This window comes from Gobio gobio (assembly GCF_949357685.1).
Source record: "Gobio gobio genome assembly, chromosome: 12".
Lineage (NCBI taxonomy): Eukaryota > Metazoa > Chordata > Actinopteri > Cypriniformes > Gobionidae > Gobio > Gobio gobio.
Genome location: NC_137105.1, coordinates 57111666 through 57132440, shown reverse-complemented (window position 1 = coordinate 57132440; position 20775 = coordinate 57111666). Strand labels below are relative to the sequence as shown.

The window sequence follows — 20775 nt, the reverse complement described above, 5'->3', positions numbered from 1 at the left end:
CGCTCCCACAGTTTAGTTGATATAGAGAATTGAACATTTAAGCTCACGTGTTGTAAATTTTAAAGCTTTATTTATTGATTTTAAAGCTTATTTGTATGACCTTTGTATAGGCTATTTATATTCATTTCAACTAAGTGTCTAAATTAATGATTGATTAACTAAAATGAGTAATTGATTAAGTGTATAATAAGTCAAGTCAAGTCAACTTTATTTATATAGCGCTTTTAACACTGCAGATTGTCTCACAGCAGCTTTACAGTGTTAAACAGGAAAATAATGCAGCATAATTTTATTCAGCTGTACAGCCATTCTGGAGAAAACGCTGATGTCATCAGTTCATTTCAATTATAATACAGTGACAGTGTGGGCTTTAGATCAGTAATTAGATCAGTAATTTAGCTTAAATGGTTAATTTAGTTTAATAATTAGATTTATTTGGATATTTAGTTGAACATGTAGTGTCCCCAACTGAGCAACACAAGCCAGAGGAAACCCAAACCCCATCAGGAGCAGAATGGAGGAAAATAAACCTTGGAGAAACCAGGCTCAGTCGGGGGGGCAGTTCTCCTCTGGCCAATTAACACACAGTGTATGATTATTATTATTATTTTGGCAGCTTTACAGCTCAGAGGTCATAATAGATCAGAATATTCGAATGATCGGAGGCAACACGCTGGAGACGGGTTTATTGAGATGCCGTGCCGATGAGGCAGTTGCAGGGGGCGTCTAATCACGGTCTCTCAGACACTTCAGGGGCCTGTGTTGGTCATGCGTTGGTCATGTGTTGGTCATGTGTTGGTCATGTGTTGGTCATGTGTTGGTCATGTGTTGGTCATGTGTTGGTCATGTGTTGGTCATGTGTTGGTCATGTGTTGGTCATGTGTTGGTCATGTGTTGGTCATGCGTTGGTCATGTGTTGGTCTTCTCTGGGCACAGGTCCACCATCTGATCTGGATACGGCCCGGATCCGGCTGACTGCAGTAAACCTCGGGATAAAACAGAGAGACTATCATTAGCGTAGATGCCATTCTTCTGATGATGTAACGAGTACATCAGGTGTTATGGGAAGTGTTCCCGGTTCCGGCTGACCTAGTTAATGCAGCCTAACAATCATTTCATTGAAAAAGTGTTTTATGTGTATGCCACAGTAAAGAGATGTGTTTTTAGTCTAGATTTAAACTGACAGAGTGTGTCTGCTTCCTGAACAATGTTAGGAAGACTGTTCCAGAGTTTAGGTGCTAAATAGGAAAAGGATCGAGCGCCTGCAGTTGATTTGGATATTCTCGGTATGATCAACTGGCCAGAGTTTAGAGAGCGCAGTAGACGTGATGGAGTATAATATGTTAAGAGCTCGCTCAAGTATTGGGGAGCTAAACCATTTAGTGCTTTGTAAGTAATAAGTAAGATTTTAAAATTTATGCGATGTTTAATAGGCAGCCAGTGCAGTGTTGACAGAACTGGGCTAATATGGTCATACTTCCTGGTTCTAGTAAGAACTCGAGCTGCTGCGTTTTGGACCAGCTGGAGTTTATTTATTAAGCGAGCAGGGCAACCACCCAGTAGAGCATTACAATAATCTAGCCTTGAGGTCATGAACGCATGAACTAACTGTTCAGCATTTTGCATTGAGAGCATGTGCCGTAATTTAGATATATTTTTAAGATGGTAGAAAGCAGTTTTACAGATGCTAGAAACGTGGCTTTCAAACGAAAGATTGGTATCAAATAATAACATAAATAATAATAACATAAATTATATCTAAATCATTCAAAATTATTATTATAATAAATAAGCATTGTTAAAAGCCAGACGCGTTAGTCTTTAAAAAACATGTGCTATGTTAGCCTTTAATGTGGAGTAGAAAAGGGGCGTGGCTTTACTGCATCAGGGGTGTGTCACTTTGCTGACAGCTGATTGGTCCATTTCAGTTTGAGATCTCTTATCATAATGGCACCAAAAACCCAGGATTAGCACAAACTAAGCTTAAACACATCTGGCTATAGCAGCTAAACCGGCTTCATGGTATAGGCCAGTTGCATAAACTCAGCCATTATGTTTAATCTGTGTCTTAAGAACTAATTTGACACACTAGCAATTAGTCAAGAGGTAATCAGTCTAACTCTTCTGATTCAAATTAGACCAATCTGACTTTTTATGTAACTGACTTTAAAAAGTTAAGAACAGTCTTGAAGAAAAAAATAGATGACTAACTTTTAAGACTAGTCTAAGCAGTTTATGCAACCGGCTGATCTCGGACCGTGTTTTATACATCTGAACAGGTTTAATTACACATTAATATAGTTAAAAGGAATAATATTAGTTAATAGTCTCGTATTGGCCTATTTAGCCATTGAACAAACAAAACAAGTTGATAAAAGAACACATTATACAGTCACTTGATATGTAATGTTATTAGAGGATTGTGTTTAATATATTCTGCTTTAAAGCATTTCAACTGTGTGTGTAAGGTGTTGTTGTGTATTAGTGTTGTGTATTAGTGTTGTGTGTTAGTGTTGTGTTTCCACTCTTCTGTGTGTGTAAGGTGTTGTGTATTAGTGTTGTGTATTAGTGTTGTGTTTCCACTCTTCTGTGTGTGTAAGGTGTTGTTGTGTATTAGTGTTGTGTATTAGTGTTGTGTTTCCACTCTTCTGTGTGTGTAAGGTGTTGTTGTGTATTAGTGTTGTGTATTAGTGTTGTGTTTCCACTCTTCTGTGTGTGTAAGGTGTTGTTGTGTATTAGTGTTGTGTATTAGTGTTGTGTTTCCACTCTTCTGTGTGTGTAAGGTGTTGTTGTGTATTAGTGTTGTGTATTAGTGTTGTGTATTAGTGTTGTGTTTCCACTCTTCTGTGTGTGTAAGGTGTTGTGTATTAGTGTTGTGTGTTAGTGTTGTGTTTCCACTCTTCTGTGTGTGTAAGGTGTTGTTGTGTATTAGTGTTGTGTGTTAGTGTTGTGTTTCCACTCTTCTGTGTGTGTAAGGTGTTGTTGTGTATTAGTGTTGTGTATTAGTGTTGTGTGTTAGTGTTGTGTTTCCACTCTTCTGTGTGTGTAAGGTGTTGTGTATTAGTGTTGTGTGTTAGTGTTGTGTTTTCACTCTTCTGTGTGTGTAAGGTGTTGTGTATTAGTGTTGTGTGTTAGTGTTGTGTTTCCACTCTTCTGTGTGTGTAAGGTGTTGTTGTGTATTAGTGTTGTGTTTTCACTCTTCTGTGTGTGTAAGGTGTTGTGTGTTAGTGTTGTGTTTTCACTCTTCTGTGTGTGTAAGGTGTTGTGTGTTAGTGTTGTGTTTCCACTCTTCTGTGTGTGTGTAAGGTGTTGTTGTGTGTTAGTGTTGTGTTTCCCCTCTTCTGTGTGTGTAAGGTGTTGTTGTGTTAGTGTTGTGTTTCCACTCTTCTGTGTGTGTAAGGTGTTGTTGTGTTAGTGTTGTGTTTCCACTCTTCTGTGTGTGTAAGGTGTTGTTGTGTTAGTGTTGTGTGTTAGTGTTGTGTTTTCACTCTTCTGTGTGTGTAAGGTGTTGTTGTGTTAGTGTTGTGTGTTAGTGTTGTGTTTCCACTCTTCTGTGTGTGTAAGGTGTTGTTGTGTTAGTGTTGTGTGTTAGTGTTGTGTTTCCACTCTTCTGTGTGTGTTAGTGTTGTGTTTTCACTCTTCTGTGTGTGTAAGGTGTTGTTGTGTTAGTGTTGTGTGTTAGTGTTGTGTTTCCACTCTTCTGTGTGTGTAAGGTGTTGTTGTGTTAGTGTTGTGTGTTAGTGTTGTGTTTCCACTCTTCTGTGTGTGTAAGGTGTTGTTGTGTTAGTGTTGTGTGTTAGTGTTGTGTTTCCACTCTTCTGTGTGTGTAAGGTGTTGTTGTGTGTTAGTGTTGTGTGTTAGTGTTGTGTTTCCACTCTTCTGTGTGTGTAAGGTGTTGTTGTGTTAGTGTTGTGTGTTAGTGTTGTGTTTCCACTCTTCTGTGTGTGTAAGGTGTTGTTGTGTGTTAGTGTTGTGTGTTAGTGTTGTGTTTTCACTCTTCTGTGTGTGTAAGGTGTTGTTGTGTGTTAGTGTTGTGTGTTAGTGTTGTGTTTCCACTCTTCTGTGTGTGTAAGGTGTTGTTGTGTTAGTGTTGTGTGTTAGTGTTGTGTTTCCACTCTTCTGTGTGTGTAAGGTGTTGTTGTGTTAGTGTTGTGTGTTAGTGTTGTGTTTCCACTCTTCTGTGTGTGTAAGGTGTTGTTGTGTGTTAGTGTTGTGTGTTAGTGTTGTGTTTTCACTCTTCTGTGTGTGTAAGGTGTTGTTGTGTATTAGTGTTGTGTGTTAGTGTTGTGTTTTCACTCTTCTGTGTGTGTAAGGTGTTGTGTGTTAGTGTTGTGTTTTCACTCTTCTGTGTGTGTAAGGTGTTGTTGTGTGTTAGTGTTGTGTTTCCACTCTTCTGTGTGTGTAAGGTGTTGTTGTGTGTTAGTGTTGTGTTTCCACTCTTCTGTGTGTGTAAGGTGTTGTTGTGTGTTAGTGTTGTGTTTCCACTCTTCTGTGTGTGTAAGGTGTTGTTGTGTATTAGTGTTGTGTGTTAGTGTTGTGTTTCCACTCTTCTGTGTGTGTTAGTGTTGTGTTTCCACTCTTCTGTGTGTGTTAGTGTTGTGTTTCCACTCTTCTGTGTGTGTTAGTGTTGTGTTTCCACTCTTCTGTGTGTGTTAGTGTTGTGTTTCCACTCTTCTGTGTGTGTTAGTGTTGTGTGTTAGTGTTGTGTTTCCACTCTTCTGTGTGTGTAAGGTGTTGTTGTGTGTTAGTGTTGTGTTTCCACTCTTCTGTGTGTGTAAGGTGTTGTTGTGTATTAGTGTTGTGTGTTAGTGTTGTGTTTCCACTCTTCTGTGTGTGTTAGTGTTGTGTTTCCACTCTTCTGTGTGTGTTAGTGTTGTGTTTCCACTCTTCTGTGTGTGTTAGTGTTGTGTTTCCACTCTTCTGTGTGTGTTAGTGTTGTGTTTCCACTCTTCTGTGTGTGTTAGTGTTGTGTGTTAGTGTTGTGTTTCCACTCTTCTGTGTGTGTAAGGTGTTGTGTATTAGTGTTGTGTGTTAGTGTTGTGTGTTAGTGTTGTGTGTTAGTGTTGTGTTTCCACTCTTCTGTGTGTGTAAGGTGTTGTGTGTTAGTGTTGTGTGTTAGTGTTGTGTGTTAGTGTTGTGTTTTCACTCTTCTGTGTGTGTAAGGTGTTGTGTGTTAGTGTTGTGTGTTAGTGTTGTGTTTCCACTCTTCTGTGTGTGTAAGGTGTTGTGTGTTAGTGTTGTGTGTTAGTGTTGTGTGTTAGTGTTGTGTTTTCACTCTTCTGGCCAGCAGGGGTCACCCGCGCGCGCTCGGACACTAAATCATTCTGGTCAATGGATTCGAAGCTTTTCTCCCGTCACTACTATAGTAATTATACATATTTAAATTAATATCGTTCGTATGTACTTAGTATGATAATTAACGGATAGCTGATAGAGATCCGATTTCGAGGGCGGACCGGCTCCCAGAGGGCGCTACTGCTCGTGCCGCTTCCGGTAACACACATCAACATCCGGGTCACGTCCATATCGTGTCGCTCCACAAGATGCCCGGCGTCAAAGTAGCAGCGGAGTGTCATTAGATCACAGTATTCCGGCATCAGAGAGAGCTGAGGCGGGTATGTGTCGATCGGCGATCAGTGTGTGTGTGTGTGTGTGTGTGTGTGTGAGAGATGATGATGATGATGACGTGTGTGTGTGTGTGTGTGTGTGTGTGTGTGTTGATCAGGAGAGTGTCGCGCGCGCGATGAGCAGCAACAGCCACCCCCTGCGGCCGCGCGCCCCCGTGTCGGAGATCGATCACGTGCACCTGCTGTCCGAGCAGCTCGGCGCGCTGGAGGCGGGGCAGGACTACAGTGACGTCACCTTCCTGGTGGAGCACAAGCGCTTTCCCGCGCATCGCGTCATCCTCGCGGCACGATGCCACTATTTCAGGTGAAGTTCATCACCACACCTGTCTCACTGACACACACGTGATCATCACCACACCTGTCTCACTGACACACACGTGATCATCACCACACCGGTCTCACTGACACACACGTGATCATCACCACACCTGTCTCACTGACACACACACGTTATCATCACCACACCTGTCTCACTGACACACACGTGATCATCACCACACCTGTCTCACTGACACACACGTGATCATCACCACACCGGTCTCACTGACACACACGTGATCATCACCACACCTGTCTCACTGACACACACACGTTATCATCACCACACCTGTCTCACTGACACACACACGTGATCATCGCCACACCTGTCTCACTGACACACACGTGATCATCACCACACCTGTCTCACTGACACACACGTGATCATCACCACACCTGTCTCACTGACACACACGTGATCATCACCACACCTGTCTCACTGACACACACGTGATCATCACCACACCTGTCTCACTGACACACACGTGATCATCACCACACCTGTCTCACTGACACACACGTGATCATCACCACACCTGTCTCACTGACACACACGTGATCATCACCACACCTGTCTCACTGACACACACGTGATCATCACCACACCTGTCTCACTGACACACACGTGATCATCACCACACCTGTCTCACTGACACACACGTGATCATCACCACGCCTGTCTCACTGACACACACGTGATCATCACCACACCTGTCTCACTGACACACACACGTGATCATCGCCACACCTGTCTCACTGACACACACGTGATCATCACCACACCTGTCTCACTGACACACACGTGACCATCACCACACCTGTCTCACTGACACACACGTGATCATCACCACACCTGTCTCACTGACACACACACGTGATCATCACCACACCTGTATCACTGACACACACGTGATCATCACCACACCTGTCTCACTGACACACGTGATCATCGCCACACCTGTCTCACTGACACACACGTGATCATCACCACACCTGTCTCACTGACACACACGTGATCATCACCACACCTGTCTCACTGACACACACGTGATCATCACCACACCTGTCTCACTGACACACACGTGATCATCACCACACCTGTCTCACTGACACACACGTGACCATCACCACACCTGTCTCACTGACACACACGTGATCATCACCACACCTGTCTCACTGACACACACACGTGATCATCACCACACCTGTCTCACTGACACACACGTGATCATCACCACACCTGTCTCACTGACACACGTGATCATCGCCACACCTGTCTCACTGACACACACGTGATCATCGCCACACCTGTCTCACTGACACACACGTGATCATCACCACATCTGTCTCACTGACACACACGTGATCATCACCACATCTGTCTCACTGACACACACACGTGATCATCACCACACCTGTCTCACTGACACACACGTGATCATCACCACACCGGTCTCACTGACACACACGTGATCATCACCACACCGGTCTCACTGACACACACGTGATCATCACCACACCTGTCTCACTGACACACACGTGATCATCACCACACCTGTCTCACTGACACACACGTGATCATCACCACACCTGTCTCACTGACACACACGTGACCATCACCACACCTGTCTCACTGACACACACGTGATCATCACCACACCTGTCTCGCTGACACACACACGTGATCATCACCACACCTGTCTCGCTGACACACACACGTGATCATCACCACACCGGTTTCACTGACACACACGTGATCATCACCACACCTGTCTCACTGACACACACGTGATCATCACCACACCTGTCTCACTGACACACACGTGATCATCACCACACCTGTCTCACTGACACACACGTGACCATCACCACACCTGTCTCGCTGACACACACGTGATCATCACCACACCTGTCTCGCTGACACACACACGTGATCATCACCACACCGGTCTCACTGACACACACGTGACCATCACCACACCTGTCTCACTGACACACACGTGACCATCACCACACCTTTCTCACTGACACACACGTGATCATCACCACATCTGTCTCACTGACACACACACGTGATCATCACCACACCTGTCTCACTGACACACACGTGATCATCACCACATCTGTCTCACTGACACACACACACGTGACCATCACCACACCTGTCTCACTGACACACACGTGATCATCACCACACCTGTCTCGCTGACACACACACGTGATCATCACCACACCTGTCTCACTGACACACACGTGATCATCACCACACCTGTCTCACTGACACACACGTGATCATCACCACATCTGTCTCACTGACACACACACGTGATCATCGCCACACCGGTCTCACTGACACATACGTGATCATCGCCACACCTGTCTCACTGACACACACGTGATCATCACCACATCTGTCTCACTGACACACACACGTGATCATCACCACACCTGTCTCACTGACACACACGTGATCATCACCACATCTGTCTCACTGACACACACACGTGACCATCACCACACCTGTCTCACTGACACACACGTGATCATCACCACACCTGTCTCGCTGACACACACACGTGATCATCACCACACCTGTCTCACTGACACACACGTGATCATCACCACACCTGTCTCACTGACACACACGTGATCATCACCACATCTGTCTCACTGACACACACACGTGATCATCGCCACACCGGTCTCACTGACACATACGTGATCATCGCCACACCTGTCTCACTGACACACACGTGATCATCACCACGCCTGTCTCACTGACACACACGTGATCATCACCACGCCTGTCTCACTGACACACACACGTGATCATCGCCACACCTGTCTCACTGACACACACGTGATCATCACCACATCTGTCTCACTGACACACACGTGATCATCACCACACCTGTCTCACTGACACACACGTGATCATCACCACATCTGTCTCACTGACACACACACGTGACCATCACCACACCTGTCTCACTGACACACACGTGATCATCACCACACCTGTCTCACTGACACACACACGTTATCATCACCACACCTGTCTCACTGACACACACACGTGATCATCGCCACACCTGTCTCACTGACACACACGTGATCATCACCACACCTGTCTCACTGACACACGTGATCATCACCACACCTGTCTCGCTGACACACACGTGATCATCACCACACCTGTCTCACTGACACACACGTGATCATCACCACACCTGTCTCACTGACACACACGTGATCATCACCACACCTGTCTCACTGACACACACGTGATCATCACCACACCTGTCTCACTGACACACACGTGATCATCACCACACCTGTCTCACTGACACACACGTGATCATCACCACACCTGTCTCACTGACACACACACGTGATCATCACCACATCTGTCTCACTGACACACACACGTGATCATCACCACACCTGTCTCACTGACACACACGTGATCATCACCACACCTGTCTCGCTGACACACACACGTTATCAGCACCACACCTGTCTCACTGACACACACGTGATCATCACCACACCTGTCTCACTGACACACACGTGATCACTGACACACACGTGATCATCACCACACCTGTCTCACTGACACACACACGTGATCATCACCACACCTGTCTCACTGACACACACGTGATCATCACCACACCTGTCTCACTGACACACACGTGATCATCACCACACCTGTCTCACTGACACACACACGTGATCATCACCACACCTGTCTCACTGACACACACGTGATCATCACCACACCTGTCTCACTGACACACACGTGACCCAACACTGAGAACAAGAGATCCAGACACTTAAAGGCAGTGTGTAAGTTTCGCCGCTGGAGGCGTGGCCTGATGACTCTGACTCATGTTCACGGATGAGCTCATGTGTTAATGGCTATAGTATGTAGAGTGAAGCGATTAACAGTTATTAGCGTGTAGAGTGAAGCGGTTAACAGTTATTAGCGTGTAGAGTGAAGCGGTTAACAGTTATTAGCGTGTAGTGTGAAGCGATTAACAGCTATTAGCGTGTAGAGTGAAGCGGTTAACAGTTATTAGCGTGTAGAGTGAAGCGATTAACAGTTATTAGCGTGTAGAGTGAAGCGATTAACAGTTATTAGCGTGTAGTGTGAAGCGGTTAACAGTTATTAGCGTGTAGTGTGAAGCGATTAACAGTTATTAGCGTGTAGTGTGATGCGATTAACAGTTATTAGCGTGTAGAGTGAAGCGATTAACAGTTATTAGCGTGTAGAGTGAAGCGATTAACAGTTATTAGCGTGTGAAGCGATTAACAGTTATTAGCGTGTAGAGTGAAGCGGTTAACAGTTATTAGCGTGTAGAGTGAAGCGATTAACAGTTATTAGCGTGTAGAGTGAAGCGATTAACAGTTATTAGCGTGTAGTGTGAAGCGATTAACAGTTATTAGCGTGTAGAGTGAAGCGGTTAACAGTTATTAGCGTGTAGAGTGAAGCGATTAACAGTTATTAGCGTGTAGAGTGAAGCGGTTAACAGCTATTAGCATGTAGAGTGAAGCGATTAACAGTTATTAGCGTGTAGAGTGAAGCGATTAACAGTTATTAGCGTGTAGAGTGAAGCGATTAACAGTTATTAGCGTGTGAAGCGATTAACAGTTATTAGCGTGTAGAGTGAAGCGGTTAACAGTTATTAGCGTGTAGAGTGAAGCGATTAACAGTTATTAGCGTGTAGAGTGAAGCGATTAACAGTTATTAGCGTGTAGAGTGAAGCGATTAACAGTTATTAGCGTGTAGTGTGAAGCGGTTAACAGTTATTAGCGTGTAGTGTGAAGCGATTAACAGTTATTAGCGTGTAGTGTGATGCGATTAACAGTTATTAGCGTGTAGAGTGAAGCGATTAACAGTTATTAGCGTGTAGAGTGAAGCGATTAACAGTTATTAGCGTGTAGAGTGAAGCGATTAACAGTTATTAGCGTGTAGTGTGAAGCGATTAACAGCTATTAGCGTGTAGAGTGAAGCGGTTAACAGTTATTAGCGTGTAGAGTGAAGCGATTAACAGTTATTAGCGTGTAGAGTGAAGCGATTAACAGTTATTAGCGTGTGCAGCGATTAACAGTTATTAGCGTGTAGAGTGAAGCGGTTAACAGTTATTAGCGTGTAGAGTGAAGCGATTAACAGTTATTAGCGTGTAGAGTGAAGCGGTTAACAGTTATTAGCGTGTAGAGTGAAGCGGTTAACAGTTATTAGCGTGTAGAGTGAAGCGATTAACAGTTATTAGCGTGTGAAGCGATTAACAGTTATTAGCGTGTAGAGTGAAGCGATTAACAGTTATTAGCGTGTAGAGTGAAGCGATTAACAGTTATTAGCGTGTAGAGTGAAGCGGTTAACAGTTATTAGCGTGTAGAGTGAAGCGATTAACAGTTATTAGCGTGTAGAGTGAAGCGATTAACAGTTATTAGCGTGTAGAGTGAAGCGATTAACAGTTATTAGCGTGTAGAGTGAAGCGATTAACAGTTATTAGCGTGTGAAGCGATTAACAGTTATTAGCGTGTAGAGTGAAGCGATTAACAGTTATTAGCGTGTAGAGTGAAGCGATTAACAGTTATTAGCGTGTAGAGTGAAGCGATTAACAGTTATTAGCGTGTAGAGTGAAGCGATTAACAGTTATTAGCGTGTAGAGTGAAGCGATTAACAGTTATTAGCGTGTAGAGTGAAGCGATTAACAGCTATTAGCGTGTAGTGTGAAGCGATTAACAGTTATTAGCGTGTAGTGTGAAGCGGTTAACAGTTATTAGCGTGTAGTGTGAAGCGATTAACAGTTATTAGCGTGTAGTGTGATGCGATTAACAGTTATTAGCGTGTAGTGTGAAGTGGTTAACAGCTATTAGCGTGTAGTGTGAAGCGATTAACAGTTATTAGCGTGTAGTGTGAAGCGGTTAACAGTTATTAGCGTGTAGAGTGAAGCGATTAACAGCTATTAGCGTGTAGAGTGAAGCGATTAACAGTTATTAGCGTGTAGAGTGAAGCGATTAACAGTTATTAGCGTGTAGAGTGAAGCGATTAACAGTTATTAGCGTGTAGAGTGAAGCGATTAACAGTTATTAGCGTGTAGAGTGAAGCGATTAACAGCTATTAGCATGTAGAGTGAAGCTATTAACAGTTATTAGCGTGTAGAGTGAAGCGATTAACAGTTATTAGCGTGTAGAGTGAAGCGATTAACAGTTATTAGCGTGTAGAGTGAAGCGATTAACAGTTATTAGCGTGTAGAGTGAAGCGATTAACAGTTATTAGCGTGTAGAGTGAAGCGATTAACAGTTATTAGCGTGTAGTGTGAAGCGGTTAACAGTTATTAGCGTGTAGAGTGAAGCGATTAACAGTTATTAGCGTGTAGAGTGAAGCGATTAACAGTTATTAGCGTGTAGAGTGAAGCGGTTAACAGTTATTAGCGTGTAGAGTGAAGCGATTAACAGTTATTAGCGTGTAGAGTGAAGCGATTAACAGTTATTAGCGTGTAGAGTGAAGCGATTAACAGTTATTAGCGTGTAGAGTGAAGCGATTAACAGTTATTAGCGTGTAGAGTGAAGCGATTAACAGTTATTAGCGTGTAGAGTGAAGCGGTTAACAGTTATTAGCGTGTAGTGTGAAGCGGTTAACAGTTATTAGCGTGTAGTGTGAAGCGATTAACAGTTATTAGCGTGTAGAGTGAAGCGGTTAACAGTTATTAGCGTGTAGAGTGAAGCGATAAACAGTTATTAGCGTGTAGTGTGAAGCGGTTAACAGTTATTAGCGTGTAGTGTGAAGCGATTAACAGTTATTAGCGTGTAGAGTGAAGCGATTAACAGTTATTAGCGTGTAGAGTGAAGCGATTAACAGTTATTAGCGTGTAGAGTGAAGCGATTAACAGTTATTAGCGTGTAGAGTGAAGCTATTAACAGTTATTAGCGTGTAGAGTGAAGCTATTAACAGTTATTAGCGTGTAGAGTGAAGCGATTAACAGCTATTAGCGTGTAGAGTGAAGCGATTAACAGTTATTAGCGTGTAGAGTGAAGCGATTAACAGCTATTAGCGTGTAGAGTGAAGCGATTAACAGTTATAGTATGTTGTCTGAAGCGATTAACAGTTATTAGCATGTAGTATGAAGCGATTAACAGTTATTAGCGTGTAGAGTAAAGCGGTTAACAGTTATTAGCGTGTAGAGTGAAGCGGTTAACAGTTATTAGCGTGTAGAGTGAAGCGATTAACAGTTATTAGCGTGTAGAGTGAAGCGATTAACAGTTATTAGCGTGTAGAGTGAAGCGGTTAACAGTTATTAGCGTGTAGAGTGAAGCGATTAACAGTTATTAGCGTGTAGAGTGAAGCGATTAACAGTTATTAGCGTGTAGAGTGAAGCGATTAACAGTTATTAGCGTGTAGAGTGAAGCGATTAACAGTTATTAGCGTGTAGAGTGAAGCGATTAACAGTTATTAGCGTGTAGAGTGAAGCGATTAACAGTTATTAGCGTGTAGAGTGAAGCGATTAACAGTTATTAGCGTGTAGAGTGAAGCGATTAACAGCTATTAGCGTGTAGAGTGAAGCGATTAACAGTTATTAGCGTGTAGTGTGAAGCGGTTAACAGTTATTAGCGTTTAGAGTGAAGCGATTAACAGTTATTAGCGTGTAGAGTGAAGCGATTAACAGTTATTAGCGTGTAGTGTGAAGCGGTTAACAGTTATTAGCGTGTAGAGTGAAGCGATTAACAGTTATTAGCGTGTAGAGTGAAGCGATTAACAGTTATTAGCGTGTAGAGTGAAGCGATTAACAGTTATTAGCGTGTAGAGTGAAGCGATTAACAGTTATTAGCGTGTAGAGTGAAGCGGTTAACAGTTATTAGCGTGTAGAGTGAAGCGATTAACAGTTATTAGCGTGTAGAGTGAAGCGATTAACAGTTATTAGCGTGTAGAGTGAAGCGATTAACAGTTATTAGCGTGTAGAGTGAAGCGATTAACAGTTATTAGCGTGTAGAGTGAAGCGATTAACAGTTATTAGCGTGTAGAGTGAAGCGGTTAACAGTTATTAGCGTGTAGTGTGAAGCGGTTAACAGTTATTAGCGTGTAGTGTGAAGCGATTAACAGTTATTAGCGTGTAGAGTGAAGCGGTTAACAGTTATTAGCGTGTAGAGTGAAGCGATAAACAGTTATTAGCGTGTAGTGTGAAGCGGTTAACAGTTATTAGCGTGTAGTGTGAAGCGATTAACAGTTATTAGCGTGTAGAGTGAAGCGATTAACAGTTATTAGCGTGTAGAGTGAAGCGATTAACAGTTATTAGCGTGTAGAGTGAAGCGATTAACAGTTATTAGCGTGTAGAGTGAAGCTATTAACAGTTATTAGCGTGTAGAGTGAAGCTATTAACAGTTATTAGCGTGTAGAGTGAAGCGATTAACAGCTATTAGCGTGTAGAGTGAAGCGATTAACAGTTATTAGCGTGTAGAGTGAAGCGATTAACAGCTATTAGCGTGTAGAGTGAAGCGATTAACAGTTATAGTATGTTGTCTGAAGCGATTAACAGTTATTAGCATGTAGTATGAAGCGATTAACAGTTATTAGCGTGTAGAGTAAAGCGGTTAACAGTTATTAGCGTGTAGAGTGAAGCGGTTAACAGTTATTAGCGTGTAGAGTGAAGCGATTAACAGTTATTAGCGTGTAGAGTGAAGCGATTAACAGTTATTAGCGTGTAGAGTGAAGCGATTAACAGTTATTAGCGTGTAGAGTGAAGCGGTTAACAGTTATTAGCGTGTAGAGTGAAGCGATTAACAGTTATTAGCGTGTAGAGTGAAGCGATTAACAGTTATTAGCGTGTAGAGTGAAGCGATTAACAGTTATTAGCGTGTAGAGTGAAGCGATTAACAGTTATTAGCGTGTAGAGTGAAGCGATTAACAGTTATTAGCGTGTAGAGTGAAGCGATTAACAGCTATTAGCGTGTAGAGTGAAGCGATTAACAGTTATTAGCGTGTAGTGTGAAGCGGTTAACAGTTATTAGCGTTTAGAGTGAAGCGATTAACAGTTATTAGCGTGTAGTGTGAAGCGATTAACAGTTATTAGCGTGTAGAGTGAAGCGATTAACAGTTATTAGCGTGTAGTGTGAAGCGATTAACAGTTATTAGCGTGTAGTGTGAAGCGATTAACAGTTATTAGCGTGTAGTGTGAAGCGATTAACAGTTATTAGCGTGTAGAGTGAAGCGATTAACAGTTATTAGCATGTAGAGTGAAGCGATTAACAGTTATTAGCGTGTAGTGTGAAGCGATTAACAGTTATTAGCGTGTAGAGTGAAGCGATTAACAGTTATTAGCGTGTAGAGTGAAGCGATTAACAGTTATTAGCGTGTAGTGTGAAGCGGTTAACAGTTATTAGCGTGTAGAGTGAAGCGATTAACAGTTATTAGCGTGTAGAGTGAAGCGATTAACAGTTATTAGCGTGTAGAGTGAAGCGATTAACAGTTATTAGCGTGTGATGCGATTAACAGTTATTAGCGTGTAGAGTGAAGCGATTAACAGTTATTAGCGTGTGATGCGATTAACAGTTATTAGCGTGTAGAGTGAAGCGATTAACAGTTATTAGCGTGTAGTGTGAAGCGATTAACAGTTATTAGCGTGTAGAGTGAAGCGATTAACAGTTATTAGCGTGTGATGCGATTAACAGTTATTACCGTGTGAAGCGATTAACAGTTATTAGCGTGTAGAGTGAAGCGGTTAACAGTTATTAGCGTGTAGAGTGAAGCGGTTAACAGTTATTAGCGTGTAGAGTGAAGCGATTAACAGCTATAGTATGTTGTCTGAAGCGATTAACAGTTATTAGCGTGTAGAGTGAAGCGATTAACAGTTATTAGCATGTAGTATGAAGCGATTAACAGTTATTAGCGTGTAGAGTGAAGCGATTAACAGCTATAGTATGTTGTCTGAAGCGATTAACAGTTATTAGCGTGTAGAGTGAAGCGATTAACAGTTATTAGCATGTAGTATGAAGCGATTAACAGTTATTAGCGTGTAGAGTGAAGCGATTAACAGTTATTAGCATGTAGTATGAAGCGATTAACAGTTATTAGCGTGTAGAGTGAAGCGATTAACAGTTATTAGCGTGTAGAGTGAAGCGATTAACAGTTATTAGCGTGTAGAGTGAAGCGATTAACAGTTATTAGCGTGTAGAGTGAAGCGATTAACAGTTATTAGCGTGTAGAGTGAAGCGATTAACAGTTATTAGCGTGTAGAGTGAAGCGATTAACAGTTATTAGCGTGTAGAGTGAAGCGATTAACAGTTATTAGCGTGTAGAGTGAAGCGATTAACAGTTATTAGCATGTAGAGTGAAGCGATTAACAGTTATTAGCGTGTAGAGTGAAGCGATTAACAGCTATTAGCATGTAGAGTGAAGCGATTAACAGTTATTAGCGTGTAGAGTGAAGCTATTAACAGTTATTAGCGTGTAGAGTGAAGCGATTAACAGCTATTAGCGTGTAGAGTGAAGCGATTAACAGTTATTAGCGTGTAGAGTGAAGCGATTAACAGCTATTAGCGTGTAGAGTGAAGCGATTAACAGTTATAGTATGTTGTCTGAAGCGATTAACAGTTATTAGCATGTAGTATGAAGCGATTAACAGTTATTAGCGTGTAGAGTAAAGCGGTTAACAGTTATTAGCGTGTAGAGTGAAGCGGTTAACAGTTATTAGCGTGTAGAGTGAAGCGATTAACAGTTATTAGCGTGTAGAGTGAAGCGATTAACAGTTATTAGCGTGTAGAGTGAAGCGGTTAACAGTTATTAGCGTGTAGAGTGAAGCGATTAACAGTTATTAGCGTGTAGAGTGAAGCGATTAACAGTTATTAGCGTGTAGAGTGAAGCGATTAACAGTTATTAGCGTGTAGAGTGAAGCGATTAACAGTTATTAGCGTGTAGAGTGAAGCGATTAACAGTTATTAGCGTGTAGAGTGAAGCGATTAACAGTTATTAGCGTGTAGAGTGAAGCGATTAACAGTTATTAGCGTGTAGAGTGAAGCGATTAACAGCTATTAGCGTGTAGAGTGAAGCGATTAACAGTTATTAGCGTGTAGTGTGAAGCGGTTAACAGTTATTAGCGTTTAGAGTGAAGCGATAAACAGTTATTAGCGTTTAGAGTGAAGCGATTAACAGTTATTAGCATGTAGTATGAAGCGATTAACAGTTATTAGCGTGTAGAGTGAAGCGATTAACAGTTATTAGCGTGTAGAGTGAAGCGATTAACAGTTATTAGCGTGTAGAGTGAAGCGATTAACAGTTATTAGCGTGTAGAGTGAAGCGATTAACAGTTATTAGCGTGTAGAGTGAAGCGATTAACAGTTATTAGCGTGTAGTGTGAAGCGATTAACAGTTATTAGCGTGTAGAGTGAAGCGATTAACAGTTATTAGCGTGTAGAGTGAAGCGATTAACAGTTATTAGCGTGTAGTGTGAAGCGGTTAACAGTTATTAGCGTGTAGAGTGAAGCGATTAACAGTTATTAGCGTGTAGAGTGAAGCGATTAACAGTTATTAGCGCGTAGAGTGAAGCGGTTAACAGTTATTAGCGTGTAGAGTGAAGCGGTTAACAGTTATTAGCGTGTAGAGTGAAGCGATTAACAGCTATAGTATGTTGTCTGAAGCGATTAACAGTTATTAGCGTGTAGAGTGAAGCGATTAACAGTTATTAGCATGTAGTATGAAGCGATTAACAGTTATTAGCGTGTAGAGTGAAGCGATTAACAGCTATAGTATGTTGTCTGAAGCGATTAACAGTTATTAGCGTGTAGAGTGAAGCGATTAACAGTTATTAGCATGTAGTATGAAGCGATTAACAGTTATTAGCGTGTAGAGTGAAGCGATTAACAGTTATTAGCATGTAGTATGAAGCGATTAACAGTTATTAGCGTGTAGAGTGAAGCGATTAACAGTTATTAGCGTGTAGAGTGAAGCGATTAACAGTTATTAGCGTGTAGAGTGAAGCGATTAACAGTTATTAGCGTGTAGAGTGAAGCGATTAACAGTTATTAGCGTGTAGAGTGAAGCGATTAACAGTTATTAGCGTGTAGAGTGAAGCGATTAACAGTTATTAGCGTGTAGAGTGAAGCGATTAACAGTTATTAGCGTGTAGAGTGAAGCGATTAACAGTTATTAGCATGTAGAGTGAAGCGATTAACAGCTATTAGCATGTAGAGTGAAGCGATTAACAGTTATTAGCGTGTAGAGTGAAGGGATTAACAGTTATTAGTGTGTAGAGTGAAGCGGTTAACAGTTATTAGCGTGTAGAGTGAAGCGATTAACAGTTATAGTATGTTGTCTGAAGCGATTAACAGTTATTAGCATGTAGTATGAACCGATTAACAGTTATTAGCGTGTAGAGTGAAGCGATTAACAGTTATTAGCATGTAGTATGAACCGATTAACAGTTATTAGCATGTAGTATGAACCGATTAACAGTTATTAGCGTGTAGTGTGAACCGATTAACAGTTATAGTATGTTGTCTGAAGCGATTAACAGTTATTAGCGTGTAGTGTGAACCGATTAACAGTTATTAGCGTGTAGTGTGAACCGATTAACAGTTATAGTATGTTGTCTGAAGCGATTAACAGTTATTAGCATGTAGTATGAAGCGATCAACAGTTATTAGCGTGTAGAGTGAAGCGATTAACAGTTATTAGCGTGTAGAGTGAAGCGATTAACAGTTATAGTATGTTGTCTGAAGCGATTAACAGTTATTAGCATGTAGTATGAAGCGATTAACAGTTATTAGCGTGTAGAGTGAAGCGATTAACAGTTATTAGCGTGTAGAGTGAAGCGATTAACAGTTATTAGCATGTAGAGTGAAGCGATTAACAGTTATTAGCGTGTAGTATGAAGCGATTAACAGTTATTAGCGTGTAGAGTGAAGCGATTAACAGTTATTAGCATGTAGAGTGAAGCGATTAACAGTTATTAGCGTGTAGAGTGAAGCGATTAACAGTTATTACCGTGTAGAGTGAAGCGATTAACAGTTATTAGCGTGTAGAGTGAAGCGATTAACAGTTATTAGCGTGTAGTATGAAGCGATTAACAGTTATTAGTGTCTGAAGCGATTAACAGTTATTAGCGTGTGAAGCGATTAACAGTTATTAGCGTGTAGAGTGAAGCGATTAACAGTTATTAGCGTGTAGAGTGAAGCGATTAACAGTTATTAGCGTGTAGAGTGAAGCGATTAACAGTTATTAGCGTGTAGAGTGAAGCGATTAACAGTTATTAGCGTGTAGTATGAAGCGGTTAACAGTTATTAGCGTGTAGAGTGAAGCGATTAACAGTTATTAGCGTGTAGAGTGAAGCGATTAACAGTTATTAGTGTCTGAAGCGATTAACAGTTATTAGCGTGTGAAGCGATTAACAGTTATTAGTGTCTGAAGCGATTAACAGTTATTAGCGTGTGAAGCGATTAACAGTTATTAGCGTGTAGTATGAAGCGATTAACAGTTATTAGTGTCTGAAGCGATTAACAGTTATTAGCGTGTGAAGCGATTAACAGTTATTAGCGTGTAGTATGAAGCGATTAACAGTTATTAGCGTGTAGAGTGAAGCGATTAACAGCTATTAGCGTGTAGAGTGAAGCGATTAACAGTTATTAGCGTGTAGTATGAAGCGATTAACAGTTATTAGCGTGTAGTGTGAAGCGATTAACAGTTATTAGCGTGTAGAGTGAAGCAGTTAACAGTTATTAGCGTGTAGAGTGAAGCGATTAACAGTTATTAGCGTGTAGAGTGAAGCGGTTAACAGTTATTAGCGTGTAGAGTGAAGCGATTAACAGTTATAAGCGTGTAGTGTGAAGCGATTAACAGTTATTAGCGTGTAGAGTGAAGCGATTAACAGTTATTAGCGTGTAGTGTGAAGCGATTAACAGTTATTAGCGTGTAGTGTGAAGCGATTAACAGTTATTAGCGTGTAGAGTGAAGCGATTAACAGTTATAAGCGTGTGAAGCGATTAACAGTTATAAGCGTGTGAAGCGATTAACAGTTATTAGCGTGTAGTATGAAGCGGTTAACAGTTATTAGCATGTAGTATGAAGCGATTAACAGTTATTAGCGTGTAGAGTGAAGCGATTAACAGTTATTAGCGTGTAGTATGAAGCGATTAACAGTTATTAGCGTGTGAAGCGATTAACAGTTATTAGCGTGTAGTATGAAGCAGTTAACAGTTATTAGCATGTAGTATGAAGCGATTAACAGTGATTAGCGTGTGAAGCGATTAACAGTTATTAGCGTGTGAAGCGATTAAGTTATTAGCGTGTGAAGCGATTAACAGTTATTAGCGTGTAGTATGAAGCGGTTAACAGTTATTAGCATGTAGTATGAAGCGATTAACAGTTATTAGCGCGTAGTATGAAGCGGTTAACAGTTATTAGCGTGTGAAGCGATTAACAGTTATTAGCGTGTGAAGCGATTAAGACTTATTAGCGTGTAGTATGAAGCGGTTAACAGTTATTAGCGTGTAGTGTGAAGCGATTAACAGTTATTAGCGTGTGAAGCGATTAACAGTTATTAGCGTGTAGTATGAAGCGGTTAACAGTTATTAGCGTGTAGTGTGAAGCGATTAACAGTTATTAGCGTGTGAAGCGATTAACAGCTATTAGCGTGTAGTGTGAAGCGATTAACAGTTATTAGCGCGTAGTATGAAGCGGTTAACAGTTATTAGCGTGTAGTGTGAAGCGGTTAACAGTTATTAGCGTGTGAAGCGATTAACAGTTATTAGCGTGTAGTATGAAGCGGTTAACAGTTATTAGCGTGTGAAGCGATTAACAGTTATTAGCGTGTAGTATGAAGCGGTTAACAGT

At 41.7% G+C, this 20775-nt stretch overlaps 1 protein-coding gene across 2 annotated transcripts in view; it reads left to right on the top strand.

The window, feature by feature from the left end:
* Window positions 1–5500: 5500 nt before the first annotated feature.
* LOC307135436 (BTB/POZ domain-containing protein 9-like) overlaps window positions 5501–20775 on the top strand; it is a 43887-nt gene continuing 28612 nt past the window's right edge. For both annotated transcript variants that reach the window (XM_079831883.1, XM_079831882.1), the window contains exons 1-2: window positions 5501–5615; window positions 5726–5931. In XM_079831883.1, the coding sequence (XP_079688009.1) occupies window positions 5744–5931 (188 nt within the window). In that variant the 5' untranslated portion in view covers window positions 5501–5615; window positions 5726–5743. The remainder of the gene's footprint in view (window positions 5616–5725; window positions 5932–20775) is intronic.